This window comes from Mauremys reevesii, linkage group 13 (assembly GCF_016161935.1).
Source record: "Mauremys reevesii isolate NIE-2019 linkage group 13, ASM1616193v1, whole genome shotgun sequence".
NCBI lineage: Eukaryota > Metazoa > Chordata > Testudines > Geoemydidae > Mauremys > Mauremys reevesii.
In genome coordinates, this window is record NC_052635.1 from 46,474,560 (window position 1) to 46,496,943 (window position 22,384).

At 41.5% G+C, this 22,384-nt stretch overlaps 1 protein-coding gene and 1 long non-coding RNA gene across 4 annotated transcripts in view; one reads left to right on the forward strand and one right to left on the reverse strand.

The window, feature by feature from the left end:
- Positions 1 to 18,857, forward strand: part of LOC120379778 — a 33,442-nt gene extending 14,585 nt beyond the window's left edge. Inside the window, exons 2-3 of the long non-coding RNA XR_005587590.1 lie at positions 4,326 to 4,418; positions 18,658 to 18,857. This is a non-coding gene — a long non-coding RNA (uncharacterized LOC120379778). The remainder of the gene's footprint in view (positions 1 to 4,325; positions 4,419 to 18,657) is intronic.
- Positions 1 to 21,122, reverse strand: part of RAD21L1 (RAD21 cohesin complex component like 1) — a 31,614-nt gene extending 10,492 nt beyond the window's left edge. For 2 of the 3 annotated variants that reach the window (XR_005587589.1, XM_039497281.1), the window contains exons 1-9: positions 20,976 to 21,113; positions 17,707 to 17,883; positions 15,513 to 15,642; positions 12,980 to 13,079; positions 11,051 to 11,157; positions 9,918 to 10,103; positions 6,167 to 6,268; positions 5,229 to 5,342; positions 3,015 to 3,244 (exon numbers count right to left, since the gene is read on the reverse strand). Coding sequence is in view for 2 of the 3 variants with exons in the window: in XM_039497281.1 (XP_039353215.1) it covers positions 3,015 to 3,244; positions 5,229 to 5,342; positions 6,167 to 6,268; positions 9,918 to 10,103; positions 11,051 to 11,157; positions 12,980 to 13,079; positions 15,513 to 15,642; positions 17,707 to 17,850 (1,113 nt within the window). In the remaining variant the exon portion in view is untranslated. Of the gene's footprint in view, positions 1 to 3,014; positions 3,245 to 5,228; positions 5,343 to 6,166; positions 6,269 to 9,917; positions 10,104 to 11,050; positions 11,158 to 12,979; positions 13,080 to 15,512; positions 15,643 to 17,706; positions 17,884 to 20,975 lie in introns of all 3 variants that reach the window. The other variant, XM_039497282.1, reaches the window with a different exon arrangement.
- Between the last annotated feature and the right edge of the window lie 1,262 nt (positions 21,123 to 22,384).

The following is a 22,384-nucleotide window of genomic DNA, read 5'->3' on the forward strand; positions in this document are numbered from 1 at the left end:
TCAGGGGTTCTCAAACTTCATTGCACTGTGACCCCCTTCTGACAACAAAAATTGCTACACGACCCTAGGAAGGGGGACCGAAGCCTGAGCCCACACGAGCCCTGCCCCTCCGATTGGGGGGTGGGGTAGGGGATAAAGCCGAAGTCTGAGGGCTTCAGCCCCAGGCAGGAGGCCTGTAACCTGAGCCCAACTGCCCAGGGCTGAAGCCTTCAGGCTTTGGTCCCAGATGGTGGGGATTGTGCTTCAGCTTCAGCCCCTGGCCTCAGCAAGTCTAAGCCAGCCCTGGTGACCCCATTAAGATGGGGTCGCAACACACTTGAGGGTCCCAAGCCACAGTTTGAGAACCGCTGTTCTAAGTAAGAAAGTGGCAAAGCTAACATTGGGCTGGATCATCTCTCCCTACCCACAGGAGAGGGATAAGGGAAAGAAAAATCTGTGAGGTTATTCACATGGGAGTGTCTCTCATATAGTTGTGGAGCCATGATTTGTCTCCATGTGGAACAGGGTGTGGCTCTGTCCCTAAACCTTGCAGATCTGAGGGATCTATATGGATCCAAAGGATTAACAAGAGGTTAAGGCCATCTGAATGGACGCCTGTGCCTCAATACCTGCTCTTGCACTCCAGTGTCCTCTTCCAGAAGTTCCCCTGGAACACTCTTAAAGGAGAGGTGACCCACTAAAGAGGTGCCCCATATAAAAGGTAACAGAGCCTACATAATCTCTGTGGGGCCAGTAGGGGGACACTATATGCTTCCTTTTGCCTTACTCCCACCCAAGTTGGGCTCTCCCAGCAGTCTTCACCCCATTATGGACCCTGAACCTACAGAAGGTTGTCTGGAAGGTCCTTGAAATCATGGGAGAGGGAGCAGGGAACAGTGCCAAAAAGCAACTGATACCTCCCTCCTGTGGAAAAGAGGGAGGATCCATGCCTGGAAGGTCCTTCCATGCATGATTTGACCTATTTTTCCAGCCAATATCCTTCAGCATAATGAGAAGCCAGTGTTCAAGAGATTCTTATCTTGTAATGAGCTAAGAGATGTAGACATGGCTGGATACAAAGATATGTTTTAGGTCAGGGGTTCTCAAATGGGGGGGCAGGACCCCTCAGGGGGTCATGAGGTTATTACATAAGGGGTCACGAGCTGTCAGCCTCTACCCCAAGCCCTGCTTTGCCTCCAGCATTTATAATGGTGTTAAATATATTAAAAAGTGTTTTTAATTTATAAGGGGGGTCACACTCAGAGACTTGCTATGTGAAAGGGGTCACCAGTAAAAAAGTTTGAGAGCCACTGTTTTAGGTCAATGGCACATTAGTAAGTACGTTATTATAAAAAAAAAGATATAGTACAGTGTCTTATTGCAATTAACCAATGAAGGCTTTTACTTCAAATGAAAAATTAAAAACACAAGTTGAGATTTTGAAAGCAGTGCAGGGGATTTTGCTACACAAAAACCTGTATCTAAATTAGGGTGACCAGACAGCAAATGTGAAAAATAGGGATGGGGTGGGGGGTAATAGGAGCCTATATAAGAAAAAGACCCAAAAATCGGGACTGTCCCTTTAAAATCGGGACATCTGGTCACCCTAATCTAAATCCCCTGCACTGCTTTGAGAATATTAATCATTATATTTCACGCAACTAGCCTCAGTGGTTTCAATTGCCTTCCTCTAAAATAGTTAATAAATGGGAAAACTAAAAAACATTTGAAATAAAAATATAAACACAGGTATACCACAGGCTGCTGGTTTAAACATACACACTGTTATTCAGGATTCACAACATACTTCTTCCTTCTGCTTTGCTTCAATGTTTATCTGACAGAAGTCTTCTTGTGATAATGTTCTATTCCAATTACTTTAGTCCCATTATACTGAAAAACTGAAGTCTTTTGTCTAACAGTTGATGGACCAAGATAGTGACAGCTGTTCACTATACCATTATTGAATAGCTGAATTCTGACTGGCTTAGAGAAATGACTTGTGTGCTTCCAATAAGAGCTTAAAATACAGGGTTTTTTTTAAAGTATGTTCTACTTGTAACCAGATGAAGTTTTGTTTTAAATCAATAAATAAGTAGCCACTGCCAGTAATCTGATTAGTTGGCACTATTTCCATTTGGTGCAACTGAAAACATGTTTCAGAAACTAAAATTAATGAAATGACAATTTCAGTAAAACTGGACATGTCCACAGATATTTCAAACAATTTTAACACCATTTCTCTGTAAGACCTCTTGCCTTGTAAGACTATTAGAATGTTCTTTCTAACATAAGGCTCTTACTACAACAGTACAGCATCAGGCCAAGTCACACATTTTTCCTCAAGCTGATCTTATTTGGCTCTACGAATTTAAAGGTTAGTAATTCTTTTTCTTGGAATTCATTGTTCAAAACTAGGACTTCCTAGAATATAATTCCTACTCAATTAGATTATATTAATAAAAAATAATCATAATACATTTGTATTTACTTGGCAGCCTGAACACCTCAGAACACAAACAAAAAAGCACTTTGAAATCTATAGATGGAAAGCACTATATAATATTTTTATTACTATTATAACAAGCAATAATTGCAGAAGGTCAACATGGTCTAGTACTAATTACAGAGCAATAAATCAGAAAAATAATAATGTACCAGTGTGCAATCAACTAAGTGCTTATATGTGAAATCACAAACATATGCTCACATTTCTATGCCCTCTTGTTCTGGTTCTTGGAATTTTGAAGATTCAGGGCCTGAATACTAGAGATGGCAGACTTTTCAGTAGAAGCAAATACCAGCGGATACAAATATAGTCATCAGAGGTCCAATTACCCGAATTTCTGTATAATTAGATAATGTTCAATTATTAATATTTTCACCGGCAGTTTATTGGACACACAGTTACTTGTGCACACAAAATGAAACCTGTAAAATTGGAGACCATCTCTGATAATCAAGTCCTAAATATGCAATAATCCCATCATGTTTAGGGTAATGTCGTAACAGCATACAAAGGCATAAACCTTTACCATTTGTAGCTCAGCATTAATCAAAGGCTGTGTAGTACGGGACAGAAGTTTATCCACTCCTCCTGACTTCTTCCACATCATCAACTTTCTTGTGGGGGGTGCAAGATCCAACATAGTAAGAATATCCGTGCAGTTGCTAAGCTGTTTGTAAATAGTACTGCTGCTGAGCTCCTTCACTACATCAACAAGCAACTTCCTCTTTCTTTTAAAGATCCTTCTCCCTATGACAACTAAGCATAAGAAACATTCACAAACAGGGATGTTTATCTCTTTTTCTGATGGACACTTGTCTATTACTGTACTAGAGGTGTTGGGTATCACACCTGAAGTAAATGATGCTATTCAAATTGAATTATTTTTTCTACATTTTCATTGTTCAGCATGTTGGTGTCAACATCTGAACAGGAGCTCTCCCTTATTCATAGTTCTGATGACAGCATATACTGTAACAAGAGTGTGGAATGGGGAGGGGCTGGCTTGTGATCTTCTTAACGCAGAGATTTGGATATTAGGCCATCCTGACATTGCTGACCTTCCCCTTGTGGGCCATTTCCCTCACTTTACTCCGAGTCCTCAACTCTCTGTAAAACATTTTCCTGCAGCAACTTAGAGGGCATATTGTTTATTTGCACGTGTACTGGACTGGTAACTCTCCTTAGGAGGCCAAAAGTATCACCTTCATCTCCCACACCCTCACATCCTGAGGTCAATCTTTCAGCTAAAAAGAAAAAAGTGTCAATACGGCAACCACCAGCCAAACAATAAGGGACATTTTGACTCCAGTTTATAATATTTTCCTCTAATTTCTTGTTGAATTATGAACATATACAAACAAGTTCTGATGCTTTAAAACTTAAGCATGAATATAATAGTTGGAATAAAAAGGACAGGCTGGAAATAGTTTAGAAAAAAGTAGAGTGAACTGGAGAATTACATTGACAATGAGGGGACCTTTTCACCAAAAGTTTTCAGAAAGACAGCCTCTTCATTTTATTGGGAATTCTGTATACTCTCAAGTTCAAATACCTCTAAGTGCAGGAAGATTTATAAATATTGTAGTCAAAAAGCTGTAAAGTAATGGTTTATTTAAGTAAGAGGACATCATTAAGTGTGTGAGAGACAGGCATTATACCTCGAAAGCTAGTACATTCCACCAACAGAAGTTGGTCCAATCAAAATATTATCTCACCTCCCTTGTCTCTCAGGCAGTTTACTCTACTGAGAAGTTAGCCAGGTCAAGAATTGCAAACGTCCTTAAAAAAGTAGTATTTTAGGATTAATGTCTGGTTTTGTCACCTTTAACCCTTTAAGATGTTGAATGAGGAGACAGACACCAACACATGGAGAAACACATCTATGGTATACATGCATCTCAATCGTCATTTGGTAGGAAGGTTGGAAAATGTAAGCATTCTAAGGTTTAGGTTCAATATGAATGGTGTGGGTGTTTATTTCATAACATTCTTTTCCATTGTACCATTTTATGTATTTGATAACACCCACAAATGTACCACATGAGTTGGCCACTGGATGAAACAAATTACACTTTCATTTCTTGTATCTCCAAGGACTGATGATGTCTCTTTGAGCCATCCAATTTTAATCTTCTTGAATAAACTAACTTTGAACACCTGTTAATCACAGTAACGAGGAAAATTTTTCCTTTTTCAATATCTTAGGGAAATCTTTATGTTTAAGTAAAATTAAGACCATGAAACAAAGCGAACCCTGAAAATTCACCCTGGAATCTGAAAGTCAATGTTGGTTCTTTCTGGCCACAATTCGCCCACAAAGATTCTGCAACTGGAACTGAGTTAACAATTCTGTTGATGGTATATGAGCCAGAAGAGAATACAGTTCACTCTCCTATAGCAGTATTGGTTTTGCATTGCTTACAGGAGTGAAAAATAATAAAACTTATTTTAGTAAGTGGAGAGGACTGTGAATAAACATTGGGAGTGGATCAGTTGATGTAAGTAAATGCCCTTTTTGCATAGTCACTTTTCAGAACAGAACTGAACTTTGACAGCAGGAACAGATGAAATGTAAGTAAATAAAAATAATCTCTGATACAAATATCATTAGTAATAATGAGTGAGGAGAGTAAAGCAAATAATATAACTAGAATAATTTTATATAACATGCTTTTCAGGGTTTTCCATGTAGCAGGAATTGTAATATTTGCACCTAACAGGAAACTGATTGAACTCTGACCTGTAGCATCAACTGGCTCAAGTGTAAATCCTTCTTTTTCATTTGTCAACAGCATAGTTTCACTCATCTGGTGGCTTTCTTCTGGATGCACAGAACCTACATAGCTGAAATTCACTGTAAAACACACATTCCACAATCCAATAAAAATATTTTAATTAATTCATTTGGTAGCAAAACACAAATATTAGAGTTAAAAATGAGTGTAAGTCTTAAGGTACAACAGAATTTTTTTTCTCCCTGAAACTAATTTCTAAAATAATATTTTAATACAAACATTTTGCACTTCTGCAGTTTCTTTCATCATAGGAACATAGGACTGGAAGAGACCTCCTGTGTCATCAATTCTAGTCCCCATCTATCACAGGTAACCCCATCAGATAAACTCATACATAAATTTATCAAGCTCCATCATAAATCTAGATATCTTTTTTTCCCAAGTACACCTACTGGAAGGCTGTTTCAGAACCTCACTCATTTGATGGTTAGAAACCTGCTTCTGATTTTCTGCATAAATTTATTCATTGCCAGTTTATAGTCATTTCCTCTTGTGCCAACACTGTCCTTTAGCTTAAATAGCTTTTCTCCTTTCCTAGTGTTTACTCTCTTGATGTATTTATAAAGAACACTCATATCCCCTCTCATCCAAGGAGCCGATATCAAACTAAACCTCCCAACATCCTCTGAGGTAGAAAAAGGGTATAATGTAAAAACATGTTTCTATCAATGTCGAGTTACAGACACAGAATTCCAAGAATTAATTATACCTGAAAGGGGAACAAAGTATAAAAGAAAAAAGTAAAACAGAATCCAAGACAGTAATGAAGCAAAGGATACGATTCTGATCACATAATGCCTGCATAACACTAGTTTTATACATTAACAAATTAGTGAAGTGCTGATTTAGGTAATCAGAAGGAACAGAAACACTACAAACTCACCCACTCCATTATCATCAGGAAGCTCCTGTGACAAAGGAGCTTCTTCCTCCATATCAAGAATGTCATAAATTAGGCTATTTTGCTCAGTCCTCAGCAGATTTTCTTGAAAATAAAATGCATAATTTTAATCACTCTAAGCTTTAGTGATAATAAAACAAATGACACAGCCAAATGTTACTATTTAAATATCAGTCTTGCGTCTAAAGCAAGAGACCGACTTAAACAAGTCTGAAGATTTAGAATTAAAGCTTTCTTAATACAAAACAATGTGTATAAAGGAGAGAATTAGACTTAATTTTGAATTTTCTGCCTTTCACCTGTGAAAGTATGATCTTTAATGTTGTTTAAAAATAGTTTTATATATAACTTCTTTATTCTAAAAAACAAACAAACCCCCAAACCTGTTCTACCTTATATACAATGGTAATCACCAAAAGCTAAATATATACATTTCAAAATTAAAACTAATCTGTACATTATCATATTTTACAACACCCTATGGTATATCAACTACATTAATACAAATATAAATTTACATCTCAAATAAAAAGCTATTAAGTAAATCATAGGTGATCTGGTCAACAGGATAGACATATATAAAAATGTTTTAAAATAGCATTATTTATGCAATAGGCCAGCAGAATCCATTAAAATGAATTATTTAGAAGGAATTATATAGAGCTCAATCCTGCAAGATGCTGTGCATCTCCTGCGAAATCAATGGGAGCTCAGGGTGTTTGGCTAATCAGAAGAGGTGTGCAGCACCTTGCCAATGAGGCCCAAGCACTTATACAGCGTGATTTATAATTAGTAAAATTCTATGTGAAAATGGCAACATTGATTAACTCATATTACAAATTAATCACTTACTAGACAGTTGTTTGTAAACAAACTATTTTGAGATAAATAAGCAGAAAATAACACCATACTGTGGTAAAATGTCTATTATTTTATATTTGTACATGTCTTGCAAAATCATAATGAAAATTTAACAGACCACACACAAAGTGTACTTAGCTGCTCTTGCTATTATGAGGATGAAATTAAAAAAAAAAGTTTATAATATTTTATTTGTCAAAAAAAAAAATTCAGTTTAAGTGGACATCTATGTTTCTGCATCTATGTTTTCCCCCTGAAAGTTAAAAACAATACTTTTTTTCTTCTTCCAGCACTTTAAAAAAAAAGTGCTTCTGAGTTAAAATGTGCATACCAACTTTTATACAAGATTTTTTTTTATAGTTTCATTATTAACCCTTAAAATAATGGGTTTGTATGTAAATTCTAAAACCATTAATTATAGCTGTTTACAGTGCTGGTCCTTCAAAACTGCAGGCATAATGACACACTTGAGTTGCCATTAATTTCCAAATATTTCTTTTGAGAAAAGCATTTTGTTGTAGTACAAAAGGCAAGGCTGTAATTGTAAAATGTTTTTGCTTGGCTACAGATGCAAAAAACAAAAGCTGAGGAAAATGTACTGAAACCCGTTTTAAGCATAAATTTCAAATGACGATTAACTTATGATGTTTTATTATGGAAGCACCACTTGCAGTGACATAGGGCATGGCTACACTTGCAGGTGTAGAGCACTGTGAGATAAACCTGCCTTTGGGGAGCGCAGTAGGGAAAGCGCTGCAGTTTGTCCACACTGACAGCTGCTTGCGCACTGGCGTGGCCACATTTGCGGCACTTGCAGTGGCATTGGGAGCGGTGCATTATGGGCAGGTATCCCAGCATGCAAGTGACTGCAATGTGCTTTACAAATGGGCAGTGGGGTGGAGTGTGACAGGGAGTGTGTTGTGTGTATGTGGGGGGAGAGAGAGTGGGTTTTTGGGGGGCTGAGGGCATGTCAGCATGCTGTCTTGTAAGTTCAGACAGCAGCAGACCTCCCCCTCCCCCAGCATCTCTCTCTTACACACAGCATTCCCGGCTGTCAGAAACGGAGCTTTTAAACAGCATATCTGCAATCCTACCAAAACAATGATAACAGTGGCCACTTGACTTAAGGGGGTTATGGGACATTTCCGGAGTCCGATCAGAGCACAGTAATGCAACACCTTGTCCACACTGGTGCCGCAGCGCTCCAGTGGGGGCACAGCAAACGTTATTCTACTCGCCAAGGTGGAATACCAGCAGTGCTGTAGCCGCAGAGTCAGAGCACTCTACATGCCTTGCCAGTGTGGACAAGGAGTGAGCTAGGGCACCTGGTGCTCCTTTATTGTGCTGTAACTCGCAAGTGTAGCCAAGCCCATAGTAAAGGCGGAGCTGAGTTTTGCACTCAAAGCAGCGACTCAAGCGCTTTGTTATGTATGAAGATACAGCACATCCTTCCCCAAACTGCTGCACTTACTCTGTGGGAACAGAATTAATTTTCTCAGAATTTACAAGTAAATTGTTAATTTGATTGAGTTAAAATTAATTAAAAAAAGAGATCCTCTAAAAATGCGGCGTACAATGTAGGGCTGTTTAATTGTCCTGAATGAACTTAATAACAGAATAATACGGACTTTATTTACAGTTAAAACTCACTCCATAGACTACATCTGAAGACTTTATTTTTTAGGATTAATGGTAATTTCTCCCTGTTTATTCTTTATAGCTGAACGTTTCTCCCCAGCAAGGGGCTCATAAATAACATTCCATTACAATGAATTCTGTCTAGAACTGCCCTCTTTCAAAATGGCTGCCATCCCATTTTTCTCAAGATGACTCAGGACATAACTTGTCCACAGTTAGGTGATCATTTTGAGAAGGTCACCTATATCCCATTGTTCTCAATGGGAGTGTGACCATAGGGTGCTCTTAACAAAAAATTTGAGTGGCTTCACTCTTAATGGAAACAGTGGAAAGTAGCGGTCATTTTTAAATGGAGTATATTGACTGAGGGAAGACATGGCCTCAGTCCTTCTGAGAACAATGGACTATTGAAACCATTTTGCAAATTCTATGTAAGTTTCACTGAAGAAGATTCTTATACACAAGCTTGTGCTGATGGAGAGACTTTCATTGGTTAAAAAAAATGACAAAAAGTGACAATTAATGCTAAACATTTATTTTCAAAAGCAAACTGTTGCACCAGATCTACTAAACAGAGGACAGAACGGGGAAGCCAGGGATATAGTGCAGGAGTGGATCAGTGGGGAAGGGGAAAACTGGTTTGTGTGCACACATATGCCCGTGCTGGGAAATGTGGGGTGAAGGAGAGCGGGCCAAACAGGTGACACAATGAGGTGAAATAAAGAAAAAAACCTAATGTATTTTAAAATATCATTTTAATCGAATCTGGAACCCAAAACATTAAAATGCTTTAATCAAAATCATATGGTTATTGCTTGGTGTCACAAAAGGGGCAGAGTTAAGATTGTCTGAATGCCCTAACTGTGCATTTCCATATCTTAACACGTTTGAATTTCTTTTAAGTTAAAGTTAAACTCTCAATTTCCTGGTTTTATAATGCCTGATTGTGGGATAATTGGAACATTCTTGTAATGTATTTTACCCTAAATTGCTGATATGTACTCTCAAGCTTAATTTCATTTTAATGGAGTTTTTGTCTGGGATTATATAAATGAGCTCAGATTATTATTAAGTAGCGAAACACTAAAAGTGCAAAAGGAAACACATAGTAAATTACAGAAAAAATGTTTTCAAATGCAAGTTCTATTTTTATTTACATTTTGTGTGGGGTTCTTACAGTAAAAAAACTTTGGATAGAACTGATTGGATTGTGTTAATCTATGACAAACCATACCAATCATATCCCCAGGAACATCTTCGTCTCCAAAACCATCGAGTTTGAATCCATGTGTGTCGTCACATAGTATAGATTTGTCTCCAGTGGTGCTCACTGAGCTGTGATCAGGCAAGAGACTATTAGTACTCATTAATATGCCATCACTGAAGAAGCTATGTCCTCTTAGTATTTCAGTCTCCTCACCTGAACAAACATATATAATTACTGACAACACCTTCTAACAATACAGATAAAATACATATATGTCAATTTCCTCAGAACTTTATAAAATTCTCAAAATGAGGTTGCATTACATAACAAACAATTTAAGCTAATTCAGTAAAAACACAAAATATCTTAGGCTAGGTCTACACTGCGCACTGTACAGTGGCACAGCTGTGCTGCTATAAGGTGCACAGTGTAGCCGCCCTTTGTCAGCAGGAAAGAGTTCTCCTGCGGACAAATAAAACCACCCCCAATGAGTCAGGTGTATTTGTTTTTTTTCACACTCTGGCGCACAGAAGTTTTACCAATGAAAGTGCAGTGTAGACATAGCCTTTAGGCTTGATTCTCTTTTACATTAAGGCCTCTTTACATTCCTCTAGCAGAGGAGTGGTTGTGTTAGCTGCTCAAATGTGATCAGCACTCAGGCTTTAATCTATATTCTCTGATGGGCCAGCCAACTCAAGTGAGAGATTTTTGTGTGTGGACGGAACTTGGGTTGGGGTTAGGTAAGAAGTGAAGTTAACTTTGCAGTGAACACAAGTCTAAATTGCATATATTATGTTTACACTCACTTAAAGGGGCATCAGCATTAATGAGAATTACGCCCATTAGGTTTTAAGTCATTTAGAGCCTATTTCAAAGCCCACTTTAGCCAACAGGTGGATTTTCATTGACTTCAGTGGTCTTTGACTCAAGCCCAAAGAGAATAAGGAGACTCAGTAATTACAACAAGCAAACAAATCCTTCATATGAGTAAAAATAAGCTTTATGAGCTTGCATACAGTAATTAAATCTTAAAATGTAATTTTATAAATCATTAATAATGTAAATGCATTTGCTTATGAAGTACAATTCTAATAATTTAGAAAAATGGTGGTAAAAATTCTTACAAATTTTTCAAATTCTAATTTATTGGCTGTTCTCACCAAAATTCCCATCACCGGGAAGCATAGTCATTCTGTAATCTTCTGGAAGTGTGATGTCTTCAGGTCTGCTCTGATTCAAAGTAAAGTGTTCAGCAACATCAATGGCACTAATGAAAAATGTAAGGATACAAAAAACAACATGAATTGAAATCCATTGGCCATGTTGCTGTAAGGCAAAAAGCTTGTAACCAAAGGGTCCTCAGACTTCATATGTTTTCCTTTAAAGACAAAAAGCAATAAATTACTACTTTTTAAGGCTCCAAAACACCCCAGCTGGGTCAACTCTTGTTCAGGGAGAAAGGCAATCTCCCAGGCAGCCAGAACCCAAACCACTTAGGGCTTTATTGATTAATACTGACACTTCTAATTGCATCTAGAAGCTAAAAGGAAGACAGCATAGCTACTGGAAAATAGATGCTATATATTCCCTACATCTGATACCTCGAAGCAAACAGGCAGCTGCCTTCTGTACTTGCTGAAGCTTCTAGGTAATCTTCAAAGAAGTTTGCACAGCACATTAAATAATCTAGTCACAAAGTCACAGAGGTACAATGGCTGTGGTAAGGTCCAGCTGGAGAGAAAAGCATTTAGGGAATATCTTCTCTACCAACGTTAAAGCACTGCCACGGCAGCGCTTTAAATGTGGCAGTGTAGTTGTGGCACCAGCACTGGGAGAGAGTTCTCCCAGCACTGTAAAAACCCACCTCCATGAGGGGAGTAGTTACCAGCGCTGGGAGTGCGGCTGCCAGCGCTGGTGCACTGTCTAAACTGCCTACACTGCCACTTTACAGCACTGACTCTTGCATTGCTCAGGGGGGTGTTTTTTCACATCCCTGAGCGAGAAAGTTTCAGTGCTGTAAAGTGGCAGTGTAGACAAGGCCTTAGATTAATGCACTGAGGCTACTGGCTACTGACACTACCTCCAACTACAGGAGCAATTTGTAATCAGGATATATCCCTTTACTGCAAACCTGCTTGACAGGGGAAAACATCATCCCTATGACGTTCTACAAAAACTTATTTTTGCCTACCAACCACACCTTCATCTTGTCCAACTTCAGCTTCTATCAATATTTTCACATACAAGTCCCATTTTCTGCCAGATACAATGTCACATAATGGACTCCTCAATATAGCATATCATCTGTAAATTAAACTCTATAAACTCTTTAGGTAATTTGAAAAAGGGAGCTCCATCATTGTTCCTCACACAGTGGCACATTGTATTACTTTATTAGACTGAAAACAATTATGTATTATTTATCTGCAAGCTACACGTTTTCTGAAGTTAGATTTATAAGAAAAAATAGCAAAGACTTTCAGATCCAAAATAACTAAATTTATTGAGATGTAAAAGGAAAATGTCTGTGAAGGTGAACTATGCTTTGGCTCTGACCCCCACTAAAGTCCATCAGAAACAAATGTTTTAGTTCCCAGCTCTTAACTTTTGAAGTGTCAGAATGCTGCCTCCCGTAGCCTACCAGCCCTCAGGGAGCAAAAGACCAGAATTTTAAATTCAATTTTAGATCATACCAGTGAAGGACTGCTATGCCATGGATCCAGGCTACCCTGTTCTTACAACAGAATGAAATTTAGGCTACTTGGGTTGCCTTCTCTGGAGCACAACAGTTCAACTTTTCTGTCTCTAGTATTCATTCAAATAAATTAAATGAAAAACTTCTAAAGCCTACGCTGAAACAATTACTTCATTGAAAAGGTCTGTGTTCATAAAATGGGATTGGAAGAACTGTACCAATACATAATTCTATGGCCTAGAATATGGAAGAATCGGGTTATCAAATTCAAATAACTGGAATGACTGTACCACCTGCATGCTGAGTAAGGGTCAGATAATAAGCAAGAACATACATTTTTACCTCTGAGAAAATGAGGCCAGACAAAATATAAAAAAAGTTGAGAAACATTTACTTCAAGTCAGGTAGCTGTGTGTCAAATTCAGGAAATTCTTCAGGCAATGTAATGGAATTATAAGCAGCTTCAAAGCTCTCTTCTGGAAGATCAACAAGTCCTAAAAGAAATGCAAAACATAACAAAATGAGCAGTGATAAGGAGTCATGTTCTCACAACTGTTTACAATAAGACTGTTAATCTATCAAGGAATTATGTTGCCATCATAAACTAAGTTTGCCATTGTCACTAGGACCCCAAAATGGAACTTAAACTTTAATTTATGTACATTTCAGAGGCATACTATTTATTGGCATACATACAAATGTATGGTGCCATTGAAAAATGCTAGAGGTTCTGAAATGCTGTCAATCTACTGGAACTACTAATTAATAGCTGTTCAAAGATCATGGAAAATTTTGGCCACTAACAACCACTAGGGCCAAGTATACACTAGGAAATTAGGTTGACATAACTACATCGCTGGGGATGTGAAAAATCCACACCCTGAGCAATGCAGTGAAACTGACCTAATCCCCTGGGTAGACAACACTAAATTGACAGGAGAATTCTCCTGTTGACATAGCTATCACTTTGCGGGGAGGTGGAGCACCTGCACCGGTGGGAGAAGCATCTCCCATTGGCGTAGGTAACGTCTTCACTGAAGTACTGTAGCTGTGCCGGTGCAGTGGTTTATGTGACGGGATCCCTGGGGTGTAGTTTGGGATTGTGGGACCATGGTGCCCCCCTTAGCTCTCCAGCCTGGGCTGTCTATCACAATGCTTTGCTAGTGACAAGCAGCAAACCCCTCCATGTGCTGTTATCAGGAACGGCTTTAGGAAGTGCGCGGCCCAATTTGAACAGTTTCAGCGGGGCCCCGGCAGGGATGACTTTAAAAAAAAATGTAAAAAAAAAAAACTTGTAAAAAAAACACATGGGGCTTGTACTTACTGGGCGGTGCTCCGAGTCTTCAGTGACAGGGAGTCAGGACTCTGGGCTGGGGGTGCAGGCTCTGGGGTGGGGCTGGGGATGAGGGGTTTGGGGTGCAGGAAGGGGCTCTGGGTTTGGAGGGGGGCTCAGGGCTGAGGCAGGGGATTGGGGCGTGGGGTTAGGGGATGGGCTTACCTCGGGTGGCTCCCAGTCAGCGGCACATCAGGAGTGCTAAGGCAGGCTTCCTGACAGTCCTGGCACCGTGGACCGCACTGCACCCTGAAAGCGGCCAGCCGCAGGTCCAGCTCCTAGGCGGAGGCATGCAAGTGGCTCCGTGCAGCTCTCGCCCGCAGGCACTGCCCCACCATCTCCCATTGGCTGGGAACCAGTCATTGGGAGTGCAGAGCCGGTGCTCAGGGCAGGGGCAGTGCGCGGAGCCCTGTGGCCCCCCCGCCTAGGAGCCAGACCTGCTGCTGGCCACTTCTGGGGCACAGCACGGTGTCAGAACAGGTAAGGACTAGCCTGCCTTAGCCGGGCAGCACCGCTGATGGGACTTAATGGCCCAGTCGGCGGTGCTCACCAGAGCTGCTGTGACCCAGTACTGGGTCGTGACCCGCAGTTTGAAAACCACTGCCTTAGTCCATGTGCTTGGAGAACGTAAGTCCAGGCATGAATGGCGGTCATTGTTGAGACACCAGGCAAGGTTGGTTGAGCAATTCCCCTGGTGTGGCCTTGTTCAAGTGAGTAATTGAATTGTAACTCCCTTGCTGGACAATGGCTGTTGACGGTTGTTTGACACCTGCCCTGGCGTTGGTTAGCAACCTTGTCCTTGACTCTGGGGATCTAATATTTAGACAATTCCCCAACTCACAGAATATGTTAGTGACCACCATACAACACAGTCTCATTACTTCATATGCACTAATGATATACATATTTAGATAGAACAATGGCTTTCAGCAGATCATAATCTTTCCCTTGATACATCACATGGCATGCTTTAGGTGAAATATCACAATTATATATAAATGACCACTATGGGGGCTACAGGGCACTCCCCCGAGGTATAGAGTGTCACAGTTTAAGTGTAGACCTGCCCTAGACCATAAAAAGGTTAAATGCCTTGACAAAGATCATATAATTAATCAGCGGTACGTTTGGGAATAGAGCCGAAATTCCTCTGTTCATAGTCCTCTGCTCTAACCATGAGACAATACTACCTCCCTATTAGGTGCCCAAAATAAAAGGAAACTTAAACAGATGGTCCATTTTAATTGAATTTGGTGGTCTCCATCCTGGTAGATCACAAAAGCACTAACAGAATTGGCTCTAACTGCCAGTGTCAGTAGAGAATTTGGTGGCCTCATTAGAAACGACAAGGAATGAACTGACAATGCAGACAGAATTATCCTTTAACTCCTACAGCTGGTTCCTCCAAGGCCACGAAGGAGCCCAAAAGATCAAATTACATTCAAAATAACCATTAAATCTTTTTGTTAAGCACCAGGAAGTCCAACTTCTGTTGAAATCAATAATGTATATCTGACTGGAATATCCCAAATGAAATTTACAAGTGAGAAACTGTAAAGGACATAGACAGGCAAATGCAGAATTTGGTACATACCTGGACGAAATGCCATCTTCATTTTCACTAAAGCTTCACTGCAGTCTGCCAAGAGGTACTTTGCCTTCCTATGATAGATTCGCACCACTCCCAAAAGCAAGTGTCCTGAGGTGCGCAGAGCAATTTTAACCTTTAATAATTTTTTTAAATGGTTCAAGTATTAATATTTGTGGCAAAATCATTAAGACAAAATAATTTCAGTTATTATACAAAGCAAAAGGTGTACTAGTGAAGTCTTGGAAAAATATCTTTATCTGCTAGCTAAGTATAGAATTAAACAATAAAACAACACAGTATGTGTCATTCTGAGATATTCAGGCTAACACAGGGTTGGAGCTCAAGAGCTATTGTCACTTAAAAGAAGACAATTCCTGGTGAATAGGGTACTGGACTAGGACTCAGAAGACTTCGGTTCTGTTCCTAGCTCTGCCACACTTGCTATGTGACCTCGGGCAACTCACTTCACCTCTATGTTCTGGTCCCCACCCACCCTTTGTCTGTCTTGTCTAGATTACAAGCTTTTCAAGACATGGGCTAGCCCTTGCTATGCATTTGTACAGTGCCTCAAACTTGGGCCACAGTCTTGGTTGGAGTTTCTAAGAAGAATTTTTGAATAAATGCACCATGAAACCAGGGATGCTGAAACAATTTTTATAGTGGGGGTGCTGAGAGTCATTGAACCAAATTGTAAACCCTGTATATAATGGAATCCACTTCAAGCCAGGGGGTGCAGTAGCACCCCCAGCTCCCCAAGTTCTGGCACCTATGCATGAAACCAATGATACACCTGAGATACATCAATTTTATTTTCACACTCTGGACGGACAGATGACTTAAACTCCCACATAGATTTCCACCATAACTTCAACAACGACTGTATGTCCGTTAAACTCTCTCTGGAACACTCCCACACTAGACCAACTTTCTCAACACCATGATCAGCTTCAACAATGGAACCCTACAGACAATTATATACAAGAAATGCACGCATCACCATACCTACCTTCATAGATCTAGTAACCACTCCAAACACACCAAGAAATTTGTTATCGACAGCCAGGCACTCAGATACCACAGAATATGCATTGAGGAGAAAGTCCGGGATATACACCTTAACACACTCAAAAACATCTTCACCAAAGAAGGACATTCCACCAGAGAAGCGAACCACATCATGGAATGGGCCACCCAAATACACCTGCTTCAATACAGAAATAAAGCCCCTTCCGACCGCACACTCCTAGTTGTCACCTACCACCCCACACTGGAACCCATATCGGATATCATCAAACAACTACAACTCATACTTGATGGGGATCCCACCCTGAAAGAAATCTTTCCTGAACCCCTTCTTCTGGCCTTCAAACACCCCACCTCTCCAAGCTCATCATCAGAAGCAAGCTCCCCACAGCTCAGGACCCAGCAACTCAGTGCGGCACCAGACACAACCAGAGCAACAGATGCAAAACCTGCAGACACATATATACTGCTACAATGATCAACAGCCCTGCAACTCATCTTTCAAGATTCATGGATCCCACACATACCTATCACAACATATGATGTAGCTCACTAGATGCCCCAATAACAACTATGTGGATGAAACAAGAACTCAAATAAACTCTCACAGGAAAATGATAAAAGACACCACCACCACATCACCTGTGGGCGAACACATTTCACTAAGTGATCACTACATATCTGACCTCTCAGTCCTTGTCCCCAAAGGAAACCTGCACAACACCTTCAAAACATGAGCCTGGAAGATTAAAGGCATAACTTTGATAGCCACTAAAAATCATGGGAACAGAAAGACTGAATTTATTGCTTATTACAACAATCTATGCCATTAACAATCCCCACACCAGCTACCTTCCCCCTCTTCCATTGCCCCACTTCACCTCAAAGGGTCCCTTGATATATGTTAACTACTTATGCTAAACAATCGGTTCCACGTTGTATTTAGCAGTGGCACTCTGAGTACCTTTCCCACACGTGAAGAAGAGCTCTGTGTAAGCTGGGCTTGTCTCCTGCACCAACAGAAGTTGGTCCAATAAAAGATATTACCTTACCTACCTTGTCTCTCTGACTTCAAATATGGACCTTTACAATATTTGTTGATATATTCTTTTTTAAAAAAACCAAGGATCTACCTTTCGACAACTGGTCTTAAACATCTCAGTCAGTTACATACCTTTGGTGAAATTATCTTTTCAATAGTAGTCTCCAAATTGCATTCAAATATGTGAGTTTTTGTGAGCTTCTTCTCCCAGTGAGCGGCGAGCCATATTTTGGCCAATGGTCCACGCTTGTTCATAAACAAATGCATATAGAACATGTTGCCTATACTCGGTAGCTGAATTCACATGAACTAGGGGGAAAACATAAGAATTAATCTTAAAAATTGGAATGCACAATTTTAATGGAGATTAAAGAACACTGACTTTAATGTTCATTATAAGATAAAGGGATAAAATACTTCGGGATTGGATTTTCAGGCAGTTTAGGCCTGCAAAATGTTTGTGTAATTAATTCTATTGTGTGTAGAAATTGTATGACTATGCATGAAAACATGTCTGGTTAGCTGCTTCTGTGCATAATAGTGGCAACTACACAATTACACATGACTTTGGGGCCCCTAAACTCTCTAAAAATCTAGATCTTTCAGTAAATTATTAGAAGCCATCTGCTAGTTACAGCCACATACACCTCTAATTTTGATAGGGACATATGTCAGATAATCTGTATAAAGTAAAGTGATAAACTGTAAGCCATGCTGAACATTTCTGTTAGTCAGAAATCAAAGAGCAGGTGTTTTTTTGAGCAGAATGCTTTTTTTTTTTAAAGTACTTGGCTCAGTAGCAGAGAAGAAAAGGGAATAGGCAAAAAGCAGGGGAAATGGAGAAAAAGTAGGAGAATGAAAAGGAAATCGATATTGAAAAGAAAAAAGGGCATGAGGTACACCCAACTACAAAAGATACTCTCTTCTGTAGTACTAGCTTATAAAAGCAAGAAAGTACCGTTTCTAGCTTCTCAGGGTGGGTAGAGACAGGAATGATACGTACTTTCGCTTTGTAAAGTGCTTTGAGATGTACAGACAAAACGTGCTATAAAAGATATAAGTATTATCTCCTGACCTGTACAGACTCAAGAAGAAGCCATTGGCTGTCTCCCACCAGACAGAGGGTAAAAAGAGGCTGCCATACTCATTACAATCCCTACTGAAGAAAGGAGCCACTGCCTCTGAAGTACCAGTGAGTCACAGTAGATGGCATTCTAGGGCATGGACTTCCCAAAATGCATTTTAATAAAATGTTGCCATGGTCTTCAGAAAAGGAAGGAGGAGTAAAGGGAATACTATAGATCTGCTGAAACAAAGTACAAGCAGCTACTTTTCAGATCCTCTTCCAAATACTCTTCCTCTACTTCCTTCTTGTGACTAGCCACCCATTGTTCCTCTCTTTCATCTCAATCTACTTTTTTTTTTTACTTTGCACATATTGAAAAACTTGGTCAGCATTATTCATTCTGTAAAGTGGCTTTGTAATGTACTATGACAGAAACTATAAAAAGTTTCTTTAAAGTCTTGAGGGGGAGGGAAGGAATTGAAGAGAGCACCTAAGGCGTCATAGTCCTTTCCACTCCCCATGGATAAGTGTTATAGTATTGTTTCATAGCAGGTGGAGGATCATTAGGGGAGCCAAGTGTGTGTGTGTACTGGATAGTTATGACAGTTGGATATTGGTTTTATCTTTGCTAATGGGACAGTTTTGAGTTAGGAAGCAGCTTTTCATGAAAGAATGGATATGAGAGGAAGAAGTTAGGGCTGCAAGGATTTTCCTTTGTGGGGGATAAGTCTGGAAATCGGGAAGATTTCACTACCCTGGGGATTCAGTTTATAGGAAGATAAGCAGATTTCAGCTAGGGGTGTGGAATTTGAGACAGCAGACTGGAATGGAACAGAAAGTTTCTGGCCTTCCATCCCCTCTTTCCAATCACCACCAACTAGCCATCCAGCCTCTTGCACTCCTCCTCCGAGTGTGCCACAACCCATGAAACTGTGCACACCAGAGGGTGCAAAGCAACTGAGATTTGGAACACCCATCTCATTAGCACACACACAACTCAATATGGAAGTTCTGGAACCACTGCAGAAGGGTCTAAATTTGTTGGTGCAGGGAAGAGAATGTTTTAAAAACATGCCCACCTAAGATTTGTTCAGTTTGCAAGAATAGAGAATGAGTGTGATGGGGGGTTGGAGAAATAAAGAGGTGGGGGGGTAGATGGAGAGGGGAAATAAAGGTGGAGAGTAGAAAAATGTGTAGGGCCAAGGGCTAGGGGAGCAGCTATGAATGAGATATGTGGAGAAAGCAGGTTGTAAGCCATGTATGTGTAGTGGAGAATGAGGTGAAAGAAGGGGTATGCAGGGATGAGATGTGTATTATATGGCATGTAGGGGAAAGGGGTATAGGATGAGGGGGAATCAGGGATACGTGGGGAGGGGGCACAGGGAGAAGATGCAGGAGAGATGTGGGGCAGGGATGATGGATCATGTGTAAGAGGGAATGAGAGGGATACATGGGGTGTTTATGAGGATGTAGGGTGGGGGTTGTGAGGTGAGGGGATGCAGAGCAGGGGTGAGGGTGATGGAGGTCCTGGGGGTGGAGTACATGGGGGTATGGGATGAGTGAGACAGAGGGCAAGGGGTGTATACAGGGGTGCAGGGATGAGGGAGAGAGGGCATGGGGAGTATGTGGGGTGCAGGGTGGGTGGAAGGGGTGAGGGAGATGGGGTGCAGGGTGGGGTACATGGGGTATTGGGTGAGGGGGTGGAAGGCATGGGGTGCAGGGATGAGGGGGGCAGAGGGCATGGGGTGTATGTGGGGTGCAGGGGTGAGGGGGACAGAGGGCATGAGGAGTATTTGGGGTGAGGAGGTGGAGGACATGGGGTGTATGTGGGGTGCAGGGTGGGGGTACATGGGGTATGGGGTGAGGGGTGGAGGGCATGGGGTGCAGGGGTGAGGGTGGAGGGCATGGGGAGTATGTGGGGTGCAGGGTGGGTGGAAGGGGTGAGGAGATGGGGCAGGGTGGGGTACATGGGGGTATGGGTGAGAGGGTGGAGGGCATGGGGTGCAGGGATGAGGGGGGCAGAGGGCATGAGGAGTATTTGGGGTGCAGGGATGAGGGGGCAGAGGGCATGGGTGTATGTGGGGGGCAGGGTGGGGTACATGGAGGTATGGGGTGAGGGAGTGGAGGGCATGGGGTGCAGGGGTGAGGGGGACAGAGGGCATGAGGAGTATTTGGGGTGCAGGGGTGAGGGGGACAGAGGGCATGGGGTGAATGGGGTGCAGGGTGGGATACATGGGGTGAGGGAGGTGGGGTACATGGGGGTATGGAGTGAGAGGGTGGAGGGCATGGGGGGAGGTGTTGTTGGCCAGGGGGAGGCCCGTGGGGGAGCCCGTACACGCAGAGCAGCAGCGGCGGCCGCCCCACCCCGACTCAGGCAGCCGAGTCAGTCGAGCCCCTGCCGGCTCGCCCGCAGCCCGCACTTCTCTCCTCAGCGCAACCGCCGCCGCCAGTCCGACTCCCGCTGACTGCGCACGCGCAACTGTACGCGAGGCGCCAACCGCCGGTGGCGCGCGGTGGTGCGAAGACCCGGAGCTGAGCGCGTGCCGCGGAGAAGGGGCTCGCGCTTTGCAGCCGGGGAGCGAGCGAGCGCAGGGCAGCCGGGCTGCTGCAATAGCCAGTGGGGTGGGCATGGGCGTACCCCGGTGCAGAGGGGCTGCTGGTGTATGGAAATCTCCCTCTGTTGCTGGTGTGAGCCTTACCGCGCGTTATTGTTTAGGTGCCCAACTGCTGTTCTCAGGCCTTTGTTGCTGTATATTTGAGTCTGCCAGAAAAATAAACAAACAACCAAAACCTATAAACACTGGAAACTGTGTGTGTGTGTTATGCGATATGTATAATATCAATATACAAACGGACAAACGTACCTTTAGTTATACCTGCCACTGAGTCCACCGGTAACCACCAATAAGCCACGTCTCTTTCTGCCTTCATTTCCCCAGCTGTACAATCAGCAAGTAGCTAACCTCCAGTGTAAAGCACTGTGAGATCCAGAGGAAAGCTGTGATATTAGTGCAAAGTGCTATTATTAATTATTATTCTATTTATGATCAAGAGCTTTTTGTGGGCTCAGGCCCAGGCCCTGTGATCGCTCACACCCATGCTTAACTTTAGGCACAGGATGTTAGGAAATTGATTTTTTGTGGCAATATTTTTGGTTAGGATGCCTTGGGTTTTGAAACTATCTTTAAAAGAAAAACAAACAGATGCACGTAACTGACAACATTTAGAACAAACATCCACATTTACCCATGGCTCTACTTCAAAATGAACTAAAAGCAGCCTTCCCCTCTAGGACAAGGACTGAATGTAATTGAAATTCACCTTGCCTATCCGTGAAGAAATGTGTTTGCTAGATTGGCTAAACCAATTTACAGTGGTTGCCCTTTAAAATCTTTCATTACCTGCTCCCATTGAAATCAATGGCAAATCTCCAGTTTACTTTAATGGCAAGAGACAAACCAGTATATTCACCAGTCTGAAATGTGTGTTGATCAAGCTACTCTCTACTCTGCTATATTCTTTGCTCAGTGGGATAGCTGAGTGCCTAAGCTAACATCCATAGGACACAATAAATCCACATCAATTAATAAAAATATGTGTAATGCCTTATTAATTGCACAGCATGGATCACCGTCACACCTCGGTCGACTAAGAAAGGGCCAAATGCTGCTTTCAGTTATATGGGTATAAATGCGTTGGCCGCAATGCAGTTACTTTGTGTTTACATAAGAGTATAGGAGAGCA